General features: G+C 40.7%; 1 protein-coding gene across 2 annotated transcripts in view; it reads left to right on the top strand.

Moving 5' to 3' along the window:
* The window catches only part of INPP4B (inositol polyphosphate-4-phosphatase type II B), a 251,431-nt gene that overhangs the window by 13,828 nt on the left and 223,302 nt on the right, over window positions 1-14,301 (top strand). For both annotated transcript variants that reach the window (XM_090288092.1, XM_090288091.1), the window contains exons 3-4: window positions 9,400-9,518; window positions 11,711-11,827. In XM_090288092.1, coding sequence (XP_090144218.1) covers window positions 9,400-9,518; window positions 11,711-11,827 — 236 coding nt within the window. The remainder of the gene's footprint in view (window positions 1-9,399; window positions 9,519-11,710; window positions 11,828-14,301) is intronic.

Here is a 14,301-nt window from a genome sequence, read left to right as displayed (position 1 = left end):
CCTCAGCTGGAGTTCAACCACTTTGAGCGTGTGTCTCTTAGCCATTGACCTTCGGTGAGTTGGGCCCAGACTTTACTGCCGCCACTCCTGTAATTGTCTCCACCAGCCACACTGGCCTCATCTTTAGGTTTGGAAGTAATTCAGGGAAGCAGTCTCTTCCCACTAACCCACATGCTGGATCTGTCAATGCGCTCTATCTATGCTTGTCCGGAATGGGAATCCTATTGCCTCTTGTGTCAAACTGGTAGTTCTGGAAAAATGTCATCTTGGCTTGTGAGTGGATATTGTTTCTTCCTCTTCTACTGTCCTACTTCTGACACTACAGCTTTCCATTTACTGACTCAAGAGATATTTCTTTTAGTATTTTTAGTCCCTCTTTTAGAGGGACCAGCTTTCATTCTTGGAATAGCATTTCATTCTTTCTTAAGCTGCACATATGTTCCTACTGAAAAGAACAGCAGAAAGCTGTGAGCACTTGTTTCTGAAGTGGAGTGTGCACTTGGAGCGCCCACGCAGAGAGCCAAGTGTGTACGCAGCCAGACCAGTTTGGGGTTTACCGCGCTTAGCGTGAGACATCCAAACAGGAAGAGACACGAGCACAGGCTTGTTTTTAATTCAATGGCTTGAAGACGGAGTCTCAGCCACGTAGGGAATATTCATGAAAATAAGAGAAAATAGAATTTTCTGAGGCTTGACATGAGAGAAGCTGAGGGAGCCGGAACAAGCTGGAGAAAGCTTCTGGTACTCACAATAGTGATTTAGACCAAATCTGCTCTTTCCATATGCAAATATACTGTCTCCTCTACAGCTGGCCTCTTCATCGCTCCCAAACAGGAAAAATCATAGAGCATTTCCGGAGAGCACCGTTGTGCCAGGAAGAGGTTCCCGTGTTCTCTGTCTCTGGATTCTTCACTGATACTTAAATTGGCCAGTGATACTAAGTGGGTAGTTTATTTTAGCATGTAACATGTTCCCAACTAAAGAAGCAAATGTCATCTTCTTAGCCACTTTTTAAAAAGCGCCAACATGTTTTTATTCAACATACAGATACATATAAAATATGGTGGCATATTTTTACATTGTTCTGTTATGGGGGGAAAAGGTAACATGTTTTATGTCAGGACCATTTCCCTTTTTCTGAATCTAGCTTTACATCAAAGAGATCAGTTTAATTTATAAGAAAATCTATTGAAGTGAAATTTAGGAGCAGTGGTGCTCAAATCTCAGTGTAGCAAGAATTCTAGAGCAGCGGCATTTCTCTAATAAAATGTCTTCAAGTCCCTCTTGCAAATCATTGTCTGTATTCCTCAATAACTGTCATCTGCTTTCTCCCTATGGCGTTAGTCTCATCCTTTCCTCAAAGTTTTATTTGAATTCTATTATCAGCCTTGAGAGTCTTAAAATCTTTGTGGTAAAGTGAAATCACCACAGAACATGCAGAGGACCAGATGGAATACAATGATGTTATGGACAAAATATTGACTCAGGATGCCCAATACTGAGTTACAAATAAATCGTCTTCATCCTTGAGCCATATGTTGTGATCTACAAATTTGACTGACTGATTAGTTAAAAATATGGATATGGAACTAATGGAAGGATAAGGCAGCAATAGGCACCCTGCTCTTCTGGCCAAGAGCTAACGGAAAGAAGGCCTAATGCCACCTGGCACATAGTACATGTGCAGTAAATTGTGCTTGCTGCTCCCCACCCCCAAATTCTTTGCAAGCTTCATGTATAACTTTAACTTTGTATGATACTAGCATTTTATTGCGGGAGTATAGGAGCAAAAAGTCTAGCATTATTTTAGTATGTGTAAGGAATTCTTTTTTTAGCATGGCTTTATTTATTAGTTTATTTAGTCTCTTTGTGTGTATGTGATTGTGTGTGTCTCTGTGTATGTTGATTCTTTGGGTTGGTTTTTTATCTTTGAACATTAAATACTGAATTACTTTTTACCCCTTGACTTTCTGAAAACCTAAAATGAATGCTGTTTGTTCAAGTTATGTGAGTATATTTATTTTCCTTGAAATACCCTACTTTTGAATTTGAAATGTTAATATTTTTGATATTAATATGTGCCATAAAAAACAAAAGAAAAAAATTCTAAAATTTAAAATCATTTTTTCATGTCAACTTTTATATATTTTTCTTTTTCCAAAAAATATTGCTTATGTTGGCAACTATGCATGGTTCACATATTATTTAGGGAAGTGTATTATAATTAAAATTTCCCACACAACAGTTAAGGGGAAAAATAACACATTTTTGTTTTATTTCTATGAAGACTTAAAAAATGGTTAATTAATTGAAGGGAGAAGCTGTGGCTTGTTAACAAAGGTGTAGTCCTGACCCCAGTTGTCCCAAGTCTTATGAATATGCAAGTGATGACTTTGACAACCTCACCTTTCAGCCTGATGAGAGGAACATATGTTACAGAGGATGTTTGAGAGAGCAAAGAACACAAAGGAATAATACCAAATCAGAAAAATTATAGAAAATAGGCTTGATCAGTTGAGAATAAGCTAAGATGAACACGAGAGGCAAGATGTGACACTCAGCTCAATCAGTGAGAGACTCTTAAAGATTCAACAGAGAATACAGAATGAAATGGAAGGATATATGTATAAATGGCTATAAATCAGCTCAGCATGATATACAGACACGTTCTCCTAAGAAATATCCCGAAGAAAATATTCAAGAGTGAATGGTGTTCCTAACTGCTTGGGAAATACTCATTGTGTGGATGTTACTATGAGGCCGGGACAAGGTGTAATCAGTCACTAACAACACACAACGGAATTACTGTGGAATGCAGTGCTCTGGGACAGTGCAGTATTGTCCCCTGAATCCACTCAGGGGATCTGAGTGTAGAGGTGGAGATCCTACCTGTCAGAAGATTGCAGTCTTAAAATTCGTGAGAAGGAAAGAACAAAATAGAAAGAAAAAAGACATTTTTAAAAAAGAAAGCATTTTATAATGGCAAAGAAAGTAGAGAGCGAGGGCCTCGTAGGCTTTTTAAGCGTTACATATACCCTTTAATGTGTGATATAACCTGGTTTAATCTAGATGTAATCACCGGTGTAGAATGGTAACTGGGAAACCATGAAATGAAGTCCAGTTATTTATGGGACTGGAAACATAACCCAATTGGCACGTCTGTTGATCTAATTTTCTGAAGTACAAGGAATAAGATATATATGTGACATTTTTTAGAAACCTGACCAAATATTAAAAATCTAAAAAGTAAATAAAAACTGTTTTCTAGGCTGGAAGCGCCTTACCCACACCACAGCCATAGGGAAGTGGCTGATTTAGTGGTGGCAAGGTAAGAAGAGTTGTTGAGGAAGCTGGAAGTCAGATGGTTATTTCCCTCAAGTCTTGTTTGTATAAGGCTACTTTCTATTCAAACTATCTCTTGTCCTCTGTACCTTGGCCCTATCTGCCCTTGAGGGAGCCTTCCATGTCCCTTAGGAGCATTCCTTAAAGGGAGTAAAAGGTATGCTTTCATCAGGGTATATTGTGATCTATCTGTAACATCTCCTTTTAATGATAAGAAAAAGAAGATTTATTAGAATTAACAATCTTCCTTTTGCACAAGGGAAGTATATAGAGCAAAAGGGCAAGTCTTCCCCTGACCCCTTGGAACACTCCAGTTGTTAAGATTATGCCTTCCTATGGGCTGTTATCCTCAGAGCAAAGGACCTGCTTCCTAGCTAAACCCCTGCGGAGAGGGTGAGTTGACCATTTACAGGCAGCACACCTGAGAGCAGACATGAAAGAAAGCCTTCCTCCATGTTAGGTGTCTCATTTGCTGAAATTAACCAGTGCAGGTGTACCCATCTGGTGGCATAGAAGGTGATAAATGAATGATACCTATGATTCCTGAATGTAACAAATTATCCAGTAAAGAGTTTTTCTATTTCGTTTACTTCCCTCGTCGGCAGCCGTCCATCTCGAGAGATGATGGTGTAGCTTCTTAAGAGTCTATCTGCACCGCCGAGAATGGCTGTGCAGTCCGACTCGGGAGTGACACGGTATCTGTCTCCTCCCGTGTTGAATCGACATCTTGCGATGACGCTGGAGTGTCCTCTCCAGTGAAGCTGAAGCTACAGAGCCTGGGCAGGGTGATATGGAGGGTCTGCTGTTGCCCATGCAGCAGACCCCCCCTCTCTTCGCAGCTGAAGGGTCCAAGGGATAGACGGAGTCAATACAGCTTGGCTTCAGGTGCGCCGCAGGAGTTGCTGGTGTTGACTACAACGTCAAACCGCCTTAGGGACTCCGGCTCCGGATTTTCTGTCGGGGTTTACTCCCTTAGCCTTTCCCCTGAAGAGGTATGCCGCAAGGCAGCGGAGGTTTTTTGGAGTCAGAGTTTTCCTTCTCTGATGTGCCCTGACTGGAAGATCGAACCAGCGACACTTAGCTCGCAGGCCGACGCTCAATCCACTGAGCCAAACCAGCCAGGGTATAATGTACAACTATGTTCATATGCATATTAATAATAATTTAAAGAGCTTATGTGCCTACATTATACATATTTTACTTCCTGTGATATTTTTAACAAATCTATGAAATTTATTCTTTTGCTTCATTTTACAGATAAGAAAATAGAAACTCAAAGAGATAGTCATTTATCCAAAGGTATATAGTTAGGCTAGTTCCAGGTTTCAAATACAATTTTATCTCAAGTAAAAAAAATTCCTTTATTTTGTATATGCTATACTGTGTGGTTTTTCCTCTAAGCCTAACTTTCCATTGGCTAATTGAAGAACAGAACTGTAGAGATGTGGATACTCTTGTTAAAGTGCTCCATCCTCATCTCCTCTGCTGTGGCCATTGCTTTGTTCTGGAGGAAAGAGGATAAGCTTTAGTAGATGCCACTAACACTGAATGGCAAGAAGACAGATGAAACGGAGTGAGGCAAGAAAAATGACCTGACTTCACAGCAGAGAGAGTTCTGTTTTTTTTTTTAGATATGCTCATTTTTTAAAAAACAATTTTTATTTATTTATTTATTTATTTATTTATAGAGAGAGGGGGAAGGAGAAAGAGAGGGAGAGAAACATCCTGTGTGGTTGTCTCTCACTCGCGCCTGACGTGCAACCTAGTCATGTGCCCTGACTGGGAATCAAACCATCAGAGTGTGTTCTTAAAGGGAAAGAGACCATTGCTTGGAGTCAACAGGGACCTCGCACTGCCCTGGCGGGTCACACCACTGCTGCTGTGAAAGCCTGTGGCAGAGACCTTCGCCTATTTGTGCACTCCACATCCGGGCAGGGATCGTGGAACTGCTCGGATTTGGCCAGTGCTGCTGTGTGCGAAGGCACCTGGAGAAACGGTTGCGTTCCACTTTAAGACAATTATTGCTGGGACTGAGCTCTCTGACAGAGGAGTCAAGAGACCCGTTGGAGGCTTCCAGCTGAAATTGACTAGAATGAGAGAATGGCCCTATGGATCCACCACACTTGGCATGATGTAGACATGGCTGAATGAAACGAAACCTGAGCTTTTATAAAAATAGGATTTTTTATGTAAACAGAGTATTAACTCCATCAGAACCTGTAAGACCCTGCCCTTTAAGTTCTGGACTCTCAACTGTTGGAAAAACTATTGGGCGCAAGATGGCCAGCACTCTCTTTCCAAGAATCCAAGCAGCGGCTTTGCATCTAGCAGAGGCTGGCAACTTCTGGTTCCTTGACCAGATTTAGTCACAGATGTATTTTGTGTGACTCCTACAGCTTCAGCCTCCATAGTAACTGGGATTTCAAGCTTCGGATGACAAATCATCACAACGAGCCACAATGGGCTTTCATTTTTTTCAGGAAACAAATTTGAATAGAGATCTTCGCTTCAGACGTAGCCAAGCCTTTCCGGTTGGCTCAGTGCCTAGCCCTCCGGTGAGATACTGAAGCTCCATTTGTTTTATTGTTGCACTTCTACTGAGGAGGCCCTTCTAGTAGAGTGAGAACCTCCTGGCTCCTGTACACGTCTGAGCTAGAGATTCCTATAGGCATCTCACTTTTAACACTAACAGTAGGAAGTGGGCCTTCACACTGCTGGTAATTATAATAAAGGTAACAGGAAAACTGTTTTGTAGCTCCTTTCGTTTTTCCTAAAGACATGTTCTAAATTATAATGTTTTGAAAAATAATTACTCATTACTTCTATATTGTTATTTTTTCTCTTTTCAGTTAAAGAAAAAGTCAGTTCAGTGGGCACAAGCACATTTGAATCCCAGCCTATCAACATCTTGTGTATTTTAACTCTTCGGGGCTCTGTGAACCCCTTTCAGTAGCTCAGTCCAAGACAAAGCCAGTAAAAAGGCAGAAATAAAATCAAAAATCTACTGATGAGTGAACAATTGCAGAAAGGCATTTATTTATTGCTACCCATTTGACTCAAGAATTCTTAAAAAAACAAAACAAAACAGCAGAAGCAGGCCATGTCTGTGAGTCTCTTCTAGTGCAGAGTTTTGCTTGGGAAATGGACAGTGGTAAATATGGCTGGCAGACTTGACTTTTGAATATGGCTTTTGATTTCTGAAAATAGATTTGCAGGCTTCTTATTGGCTGCTGAGTAACTCCTGTGCAGGTTAGACTTTATCTGACCGAATGAGTAATCTCCCTATTAAGCAATGCGATCACTCATCATTTATCAGCCCTCCGGTGGGACAGTTTCACTATGTATAGACCGTGGTGCATGTGGGTTTCACTTTATGAAATGCCATGACTCATGTACTGGGTTTGGTATTTACAAAAAAATATTGGACCCGGTGACAGCTTTTAAGGGGCTGTCTGAATATGGCTCAGTCAACAAAACCTATTTTGCAGAATAACAACACTAAATCCTTATAAATGTTGGTATTTATATCAATAAACATTCATATAATGATATCAGTAAAATTAATTTTGCATAGAAAAGAAAGTCCATTTATAAGAAGGGCACAATTTCTTCCTCACTCCCACCCTGAGAAATAGGCAAACAGATGAGGAAATTGAGTGTCTTAAGAGTTTGGGACTTAATGTCACATAACTAGGAAACAGGGAATCTGGGACATTGCTCAGGAATTCTGAGCAATCTTGCTGCATGAGCATCAGGGCACAGTAAATTCTCCAGGCTGTTGAGAAGAAAAGAAATATGTGTACCCCAAGATATGACTTGAGTTGTTGTTGTTTTCTATGTCTGTTTTTAGTTATAGAATATCAAGAAACACAAAGCACTGTTATTGGTGTTTTTACTTCATCAGTATTAAGGGATCTGCAAATGGGTTTGGGCAGAACACTTCAGTTGAACTGAGCCTTTCTGTTTTCATCAGAGGGAGTCTGAGAGTTTCCCTGATAACACAGAGACGAGCTGCTTACTTCTGGGAAATAACCACAGCCCACCATCAAGCCTGATAAGAAATCAGAAAAGGGGTAACTTATTTTGAGCAAAAATGTCAGAAGATAGCGATCAAAAGTGTCATAAGGTAGCGATGAGGCTATAAACAGAAAGTGGGCAAGATGCATGTGTTTGAAACAAACGGACTCCAGCTTTAAAATCCGAGAGCAGATACATGTCGATATCAGTAAATGAGAGAGAGAGCTGCACACTGTGAGCAGAAAACCCAGAGAGTGATCAAATGAAACACATTCATAAGGCAAGGAGAGGAAATGATCAAAATAACCACCAAAGAACAGTCAAGTCTAAATCTAAGTTTTTTTTCCCCTTCCGGTGATATGTTGACATTGTTGAAACCTCACATCAGTACTTTATAAAACTGTAGATCTCTTGGGTTGAGCAATAAGCAGTCCTGGTAATGGGTCTTCCAAAGCGCAGTGCCTGAGGAATTCAGGGTGCCAGGGAAGGCAAGGGAGCTAATGGTGCATGACGCAAGCCAACTGCCAGAGAGCTAGGAGTGGCTAATATTCCTAAGACACCCGTTCTTAACATGTCAAACTGAAATAATTCGAAGCATCATTTTGAGAAATAAAGAGATAAATTCCAAAATGCTTCAAAAAAAAAAAAAAAAAAAGCGAGGGTTAAATAAACTGTAGCTATTATTTTTTCCACATGCTTCCCTTAGCTAGAGCATGTGGTTTAAATAAGGAAAAATGATGAGAAAATACCATGCAGGAGTCAAGTCTGGCAAGAAAGAGTTATTGCTTAGCTGGTATAACTGGAGGAAAACCAGGCCTGTTTTGTTCCGAAGCTCCTGCTATCCCATTCTGCTGCTACAAAATGAGATGCTCTGGAAGCAATTGAAAGGTAATGATGACCTTGGCTTTGGCATTTCAGAGTTAATCCATGATCCTCTGTCTCAGTAGCTTACATACACCCGTCCTCTTTCTGCACTGGTCAGAGGCATGGGGGAGGGTAGACATGCTTTGAAGCCCAGCGCTTTCCAGGGGAACTGAGGACCGGAAGTAGTTCTCAGTTTCCCCATCACAGCTGCAGCCTGCATCAAACCCTCACCTGAGCCTAACTTGACCTCCCTGTGGTGAGGGAAATTTGCATCATACTTCAAGATGCAACTGTGGGTAGTGCAATTCCTATTTCAAAGCCAAAGGAGGAAATACAGGGAGAGGACACGTTGGGCTTGCTGCAAAGGACTTTTTTTTTCCCCTTGGTCAAACTGTGAGAATAACATCTGGGAGGAGAAAATATTCAAGTAAATAAGGTAAGGTGATGAGAGTCTGTAATATGAGCCTGGTGTCTCCAGGGAAAACTCCTTCGTTTGTGGCCCCTGGGCAAGAATTTAACCCATCTTTAGTTCACATTTCTCCCTTCCAGACGTGGCTGGAATCCCAGACAGAAGGCGTTTTTTTTTTTTTTAACCCCTCCTCCGCCTCCTCCGCCTTTCAGCCTTCTCTGTGGCTTGTGCGATGCTGTGGCAGGCTGGCCCCTCTGCCCAGCCCAGTTTCTGTCCTTGTGCGTGCCTATAGGAGGCTGGCTGGCTCTAGGGACTAGCTAGGGAAGGAGCAAGTGTGCCTTCCAACCTTTGAACTCATCCAGCCAGTGTCGCTATGGGACGGCTGGGTTTCCTGGCTATGGCCTGACTCAGTTTACTTAGTCTCAGGGTGTGAATTAAAGCCCAGGGTTTAATGACTACTTAAAGTCACTCAGGTCCCTTGAGCTGGGTGTGCATAGTCACACATTACAGCTGGGATCCCAGGGCAGTTGAGACTTGCAAGAGCTGCAAATGTGGTCAGTGGAAATGAACTCTCAATTCAGCTCCACAGCACGTGACTTCCTATTTCTGTAAGGTACTTCCAAGGGACTTCCTCTGTAAAATCAGCCCGAGTCCCCGGAGAGTTCATTCAGCGCCGTAGCGAAGTTCACTTCCAACTCGGGATAGAAGTTTTTCCCTGAGATACCGTGTCAGTTTTTTTTTCTTTCTCTTCCCTCTACCGCTGCCAGCATGCAAGGACCTGGTGGCTCCTGTCCGTGATCGGAAGCTGAACACACTGGTGCAGATCTCAGTAATCCACCCCGCGGAGCAGGGGCTGACAAGATACTCCAGCACGGAGATTGTGGAGGTGAGCTTGCTGTGTGCATGGCCGTTCCTCTCTCTCTCTCTCTTCTCTCTCTCTGTGTGTCTCTGGTCTGCTCTCTGTCTCTCTGTCTCTTATCTTTCTGGACTTGAGCAAGAGCTGAAATAAGTCAGTTCATGGCCTGTAGCTATGCTGTGTTCCTACCCTGTGTCATTGAGGAAAGCATACCTGACGTTATTAAGCATGCATTGGTAACTTCCCAGAATAAACAAACGGGAGAACTTGCCATTTTCATAAAATACCTTATTTTTTTTTTTAATAAATAGAAAAATTCCCACTTTGGATCCTCCAACAGAACAGCAAATGGAGAAAAAATATATACAAATTTTAAATTAAATGGAATGAATGTTGGGGGTGAGGGGGAGAAAGTCATAAAGTACTCAAAGAAGTTTTAAACATGTGAAGTTTTTTTTTTTCCCCGTTTCATTTTTTCCTGTATTCTTCAGTCTGTCTGTGGAAACTATATTCTCAGCTGTTATTGTCTGTCTTTTTAAAGGACAAAGTTTCTCAAAGAAAGGTGCATGATGATTTTGAGAACCTATAACGTTTCTAGGCAAAAAGGTGTAAATATTACTCGTCCAAGGAGAGATTTCCTATCTACATTTATAGTTACTAATGTAACATTCCGTATGTGTGGAGAGGAAACTTGTTATTGTGTTGGATCAGATTCAAAAGAGGAAGCGTTTCCCTTCTGATTATTTAGTTCTTATCAGGCATATTTCACCACATTAGTGGATGAGAGAGAACTTATTGGGGAGTCTGGGGCTGAAGCAAGTGCTGTAAACCCCCCCAGCTTTGCTGCTTTTCTGAGACTTGACAGCCTTGTCTGTTGCGAATGAGGAGTTTGTGGATCAGTGTCTTCATGCAGTTGGCAGAGTGAATGATTCAGACTGGACGCCTCTCATTTCCGTAAGCGGAATGACCTGGCTCCTGCACACAGCCCTGGATGTGCCCTGTCGAAACTCTGGGTTCCAAAGCCGGTATAATTTGTAAGGAATGCTGTATTTGAACGAACACAAATAGTCTCATTTATATAAACAAAGCTTGACTGAAATTGTAAAATGGTTCATTTGTATGAAAAATATTTTCAAGTTTTATTTCAGCTGAATTAGGTTTAACATATTGTCAACATTTAAAAGAAATTATTCTGACACACTTCAAAGTTTTCTATTTGAATATATTTAGTTGTTTTTGGTTTTTGTATTCACTTTCTGTCCTAAAGTGTCTAACACAGTGAAGGATAGAAGTAGTATTTACTGACTAAAGAGAAGAAAAAAGAATGAATGAATAAATGAATTATTTGGGCTTTCAGAAACTTCCAGAGACAACTGTTTTATAAAACTCTAGCAAACATCTCAATGGTATTCAGTAATGCCCAGTGTAGCAAAAGTAGGCTTTCAGTTGTAAGTATGCAAAACAGACTTTATTCTTGTATTACTGTTTATTATATTGTATTTTCCATATGAACAACTGTAAACCTACCTCTGCCCCACCCTGTATAGGTATTTAAATATAGGTATAAAATTTAATGTTGGATGTCAGCTCTCTAAAAATGAATTTTGAGACATTGAAATATCCTGTGCACTGTATCCTGAGCTAGTAATTTCATAGCCCCAAATCCATCATAATTAGTTTCTTTCATTAGTTTTCTAATAGGTCTGAGAAAAACACTGAGCCGAACATCGGAAAACAAATGGGCATTATCAGAGCATGGCTTTCCATGGAATCATTACAGAAAGGAAGTAAATGGACGGCATGAGCTTCCCAAATGGTTCTTTATGAGAAAATTGCTTCATCGTAATTTGATCAGTCAATATCTTAGCTTATACACATAAGTTCCGGGTTTTCTATCCATTAAATGTATTCTAAATGGACTGACAGCTGACCCTAAAGGAGGGTTCTGCAGAGAGTGAAAATAAATTGGTTTTCAAGACTGTTAGCAGCTCTGACAAGGAAGCAGGGCATTTCCTATCAACAGCTCTATCAGAACTCCGGGGCCTTGGGCCATGTAGTTGCCTGTGAGCATCACTTGCTAAATCAGATCTTTCTTCATAGAACTATTTCCTAGAAAAACAAACAGACCCAGACACACTTTCTGTGCTCTCCTGTGTGGCTGCCTGCCGCCGCCTGCAGTTGCTGCCTTATTGAATCCAAGTCGTCTGCCTGTGCCGTTACAGGGAACAAGGGACCCGCTGTTTTTGACCGGTGTCACCTTCCCGTCGGAGTATCCCATCTATGAGGAGACCAAAATAAAGCTCACCGTCTATGATGTCAAGGATAAGTCTCATGACACCGTAAGTGCTTGTACTTCTCACTTTCTTTGGGAAAAGAAGTTATGCTTTCCCAAACTACTGGATTTTTTTTTTAATGTTCCTGGTATTTTTCAAAGAGGATGTTTATACTGTATTGATGCTTGTATTATGTTGACAGTTGGCATGGATTTTTTTTTTTTTCTTTTTCTAAATTCATTTGGCTTAGTGCCAAAATGGCAATTGGGTAAGAGTACAAGCTTCCAAAACAGATTTTTCTCTTTTTCGAGAAAGCTGGCTTGATCTCTTGGGTTTATATTTTTATTGTTTTTAAGAAGTTGCTAAAGGAATAATACCATGATTAGAATGCCAGTGGAAGAAATTAAATAATGGTTCAAAGCTGTCTGGATATTGTAATTTCTCTAAAACCAGATTGACAAAATGCTCTACTTTTGCAATTTATTCTTTTACAAACCGTATAGACAGACATTCCGTCTGTATTTCCTGGCACCAAAGCAAATGTAAAGGAAGCACCAGGGAGAAACTCAATTGTCCTCTTCCTTGAAAGTCATATAAAAGTCCCAATGGCTTTTTTTTCTTTCCCTAAATTCTTCAGTCTTCCTCCACTTGACTTTTCCTCTACTTGAATCAGACCGCCTGGGGAGATAGTTAAATAACCAGGCAATATCTCTAGAGGCCTTTCTTAAAATTTCTGGATGGGAGAGGATGCTATTGGATAAGCATTGACAAGGAGGACATTTAAAATGAAACTTCTCCTTTAAGTCTCTCCTTTTAGCAGGAATTTTAGTCTGTGTTTAAGGAAGAGAGTCTCGATGGTTAACAGTGAAGCAGGTGGGCCAGCAGGGTCAAGGAGAATTCCGGCTGAAGCCCGGGGATGCTGCTGGACCTGGAGAATCACATGTCCGGGGGGCTTTTCGTCCAGGGGAAACTTAACTTTAAACTATACCTTCACTTAGGCATTTGTCTTGCTCCTGACACTGTCTTTCCTTTCCATTCTTTACCACAAAATATGTAGCATAGAAGGATGGCGGGAGTATTTAATAGGGAAAAATATTCCATACTGAAAAAATGTCAACTCATCTTGGTCCCAGAAAAGTTCATCTCTTTAAAATCAAGGAAGAAATGCCCAATTACATGCACAGCATGTATGTGAAATATTGATAGAAGTAGTTATATGGTCTGGTACGTCTATTATGAAGACTGGCTATCTGTTTCCTGTTACATTTACTAGCTTCGTGACCTTGCGAGACTTAATTCTCAGTGCCTGTGTTTCTTTATTTATAATATTTACCCTGTGGGCTTGTTGTGAGTGTTAAATAAGTTAATATAGGTAAAGTGTTTAGAAGATTTACTGTTACAGATTAGTTAATAAGTGTAAATTGCTGCTTTCATTATTGTTCTGGCTGCTGCCCCACAGTCCCTCATAAGTAGTAAAAATGGAGTAAGAGAATATTAACTTAAATCTTTTCTTTATTTACTTTGTTTTTTTCTTAAGTGGCACTGTATTTATTATTTCTGACTTCTGTGAGGAGGAGGGGAAAATCAAAAATATTTTGCAACACGAAATTAGGGTTAAAATTGGCAACTATAAGAAATATTTGCTCGGGAGTTTTGTTTTTTCTTTTCTTTTCATTTTCCTTGAGCTTTGGGGCCACAAGTGGAAAAGGAGAGGACTGAGCTGGACCAGGTCTGCAGATTGATGGCTGTCCTCGAGAAGAGAGAAATGAAGAGAACGGGGAAAAGTCATAAAGTTGGGAAGGAGAGAGAGATGGTCCAAATGGATGGTGATATAACTGTGCAGGGAGTAATAAGCAGAGAAACAGGATGACAGAGAAATCAAAGCAGTAACTATGGGGTTTTATGTTCTTCCAAGCACATGATCAAATTCAATCTTCCTTGCAGGAACCAGGCATAGACAGCACAGAGCGTATGGAAGGGACAGAGCTATAGAAATGCAATGCTGCAGGAATGAAAATGTTGCCCCTAAACTCTTGGGCTTGAGAAGGCTTCAGAAATATGAGTATTAGAGATATGAAATAGCAGAGGTGTTGCTAACCCTTTCCACCGGCCTCTTTTACAATGTGCGGGTATTTTTAACACTGTAGGGGTAATTAGCATATTCATTAATTATGTTTCGGTTGGCTTCTATTTCTGGAAACGAATTAGTTAGGGTCTTTTAGAGAACTTCTTCCTTGATCAGAGGTATTATCACAGGAAAGTACTCGGTGAACTGGACTCCCTGCTGTGAAGTTGGAACAATCTGGAGAAATGCAACCAGCTTTCGTTAACCAAGTGCTGTTAATTAAGGCACCACCTCTTCTTTAAAATAACTAACAGTGAGCTCTGGCCGATGGACGTGTAAATAGGAACACAGTGTGTTAATCTGCTAATAGTCCCCTTGGATGTAGGCTTTTCATCCTGGCACATTTCCTCTCATTTCTGGAGCTGTTCTTTGGGGGTAGATGGAGGTGGGGAGGGGAGGCAGGGAGTGGGTCTAA

The sequence above is a fragment of the Furipterus horrens genome, unplaced genomic scaffold, assembly GCF_987537825.1.
Source record: "Furipterus horrens unplaced genomic scaffold, mFurHor1.1.pri manual_scaffold_10, whole genome shotgun sequence".
NCBI lineage: Eukaryota > Metazoa > Chordata > Mammalia > Chiroptera > Furipteridae > Furipterus > Furipterus horrens.
This window is presented reverse-complemented; position numbering and strand designations above follow the sequence as displayed.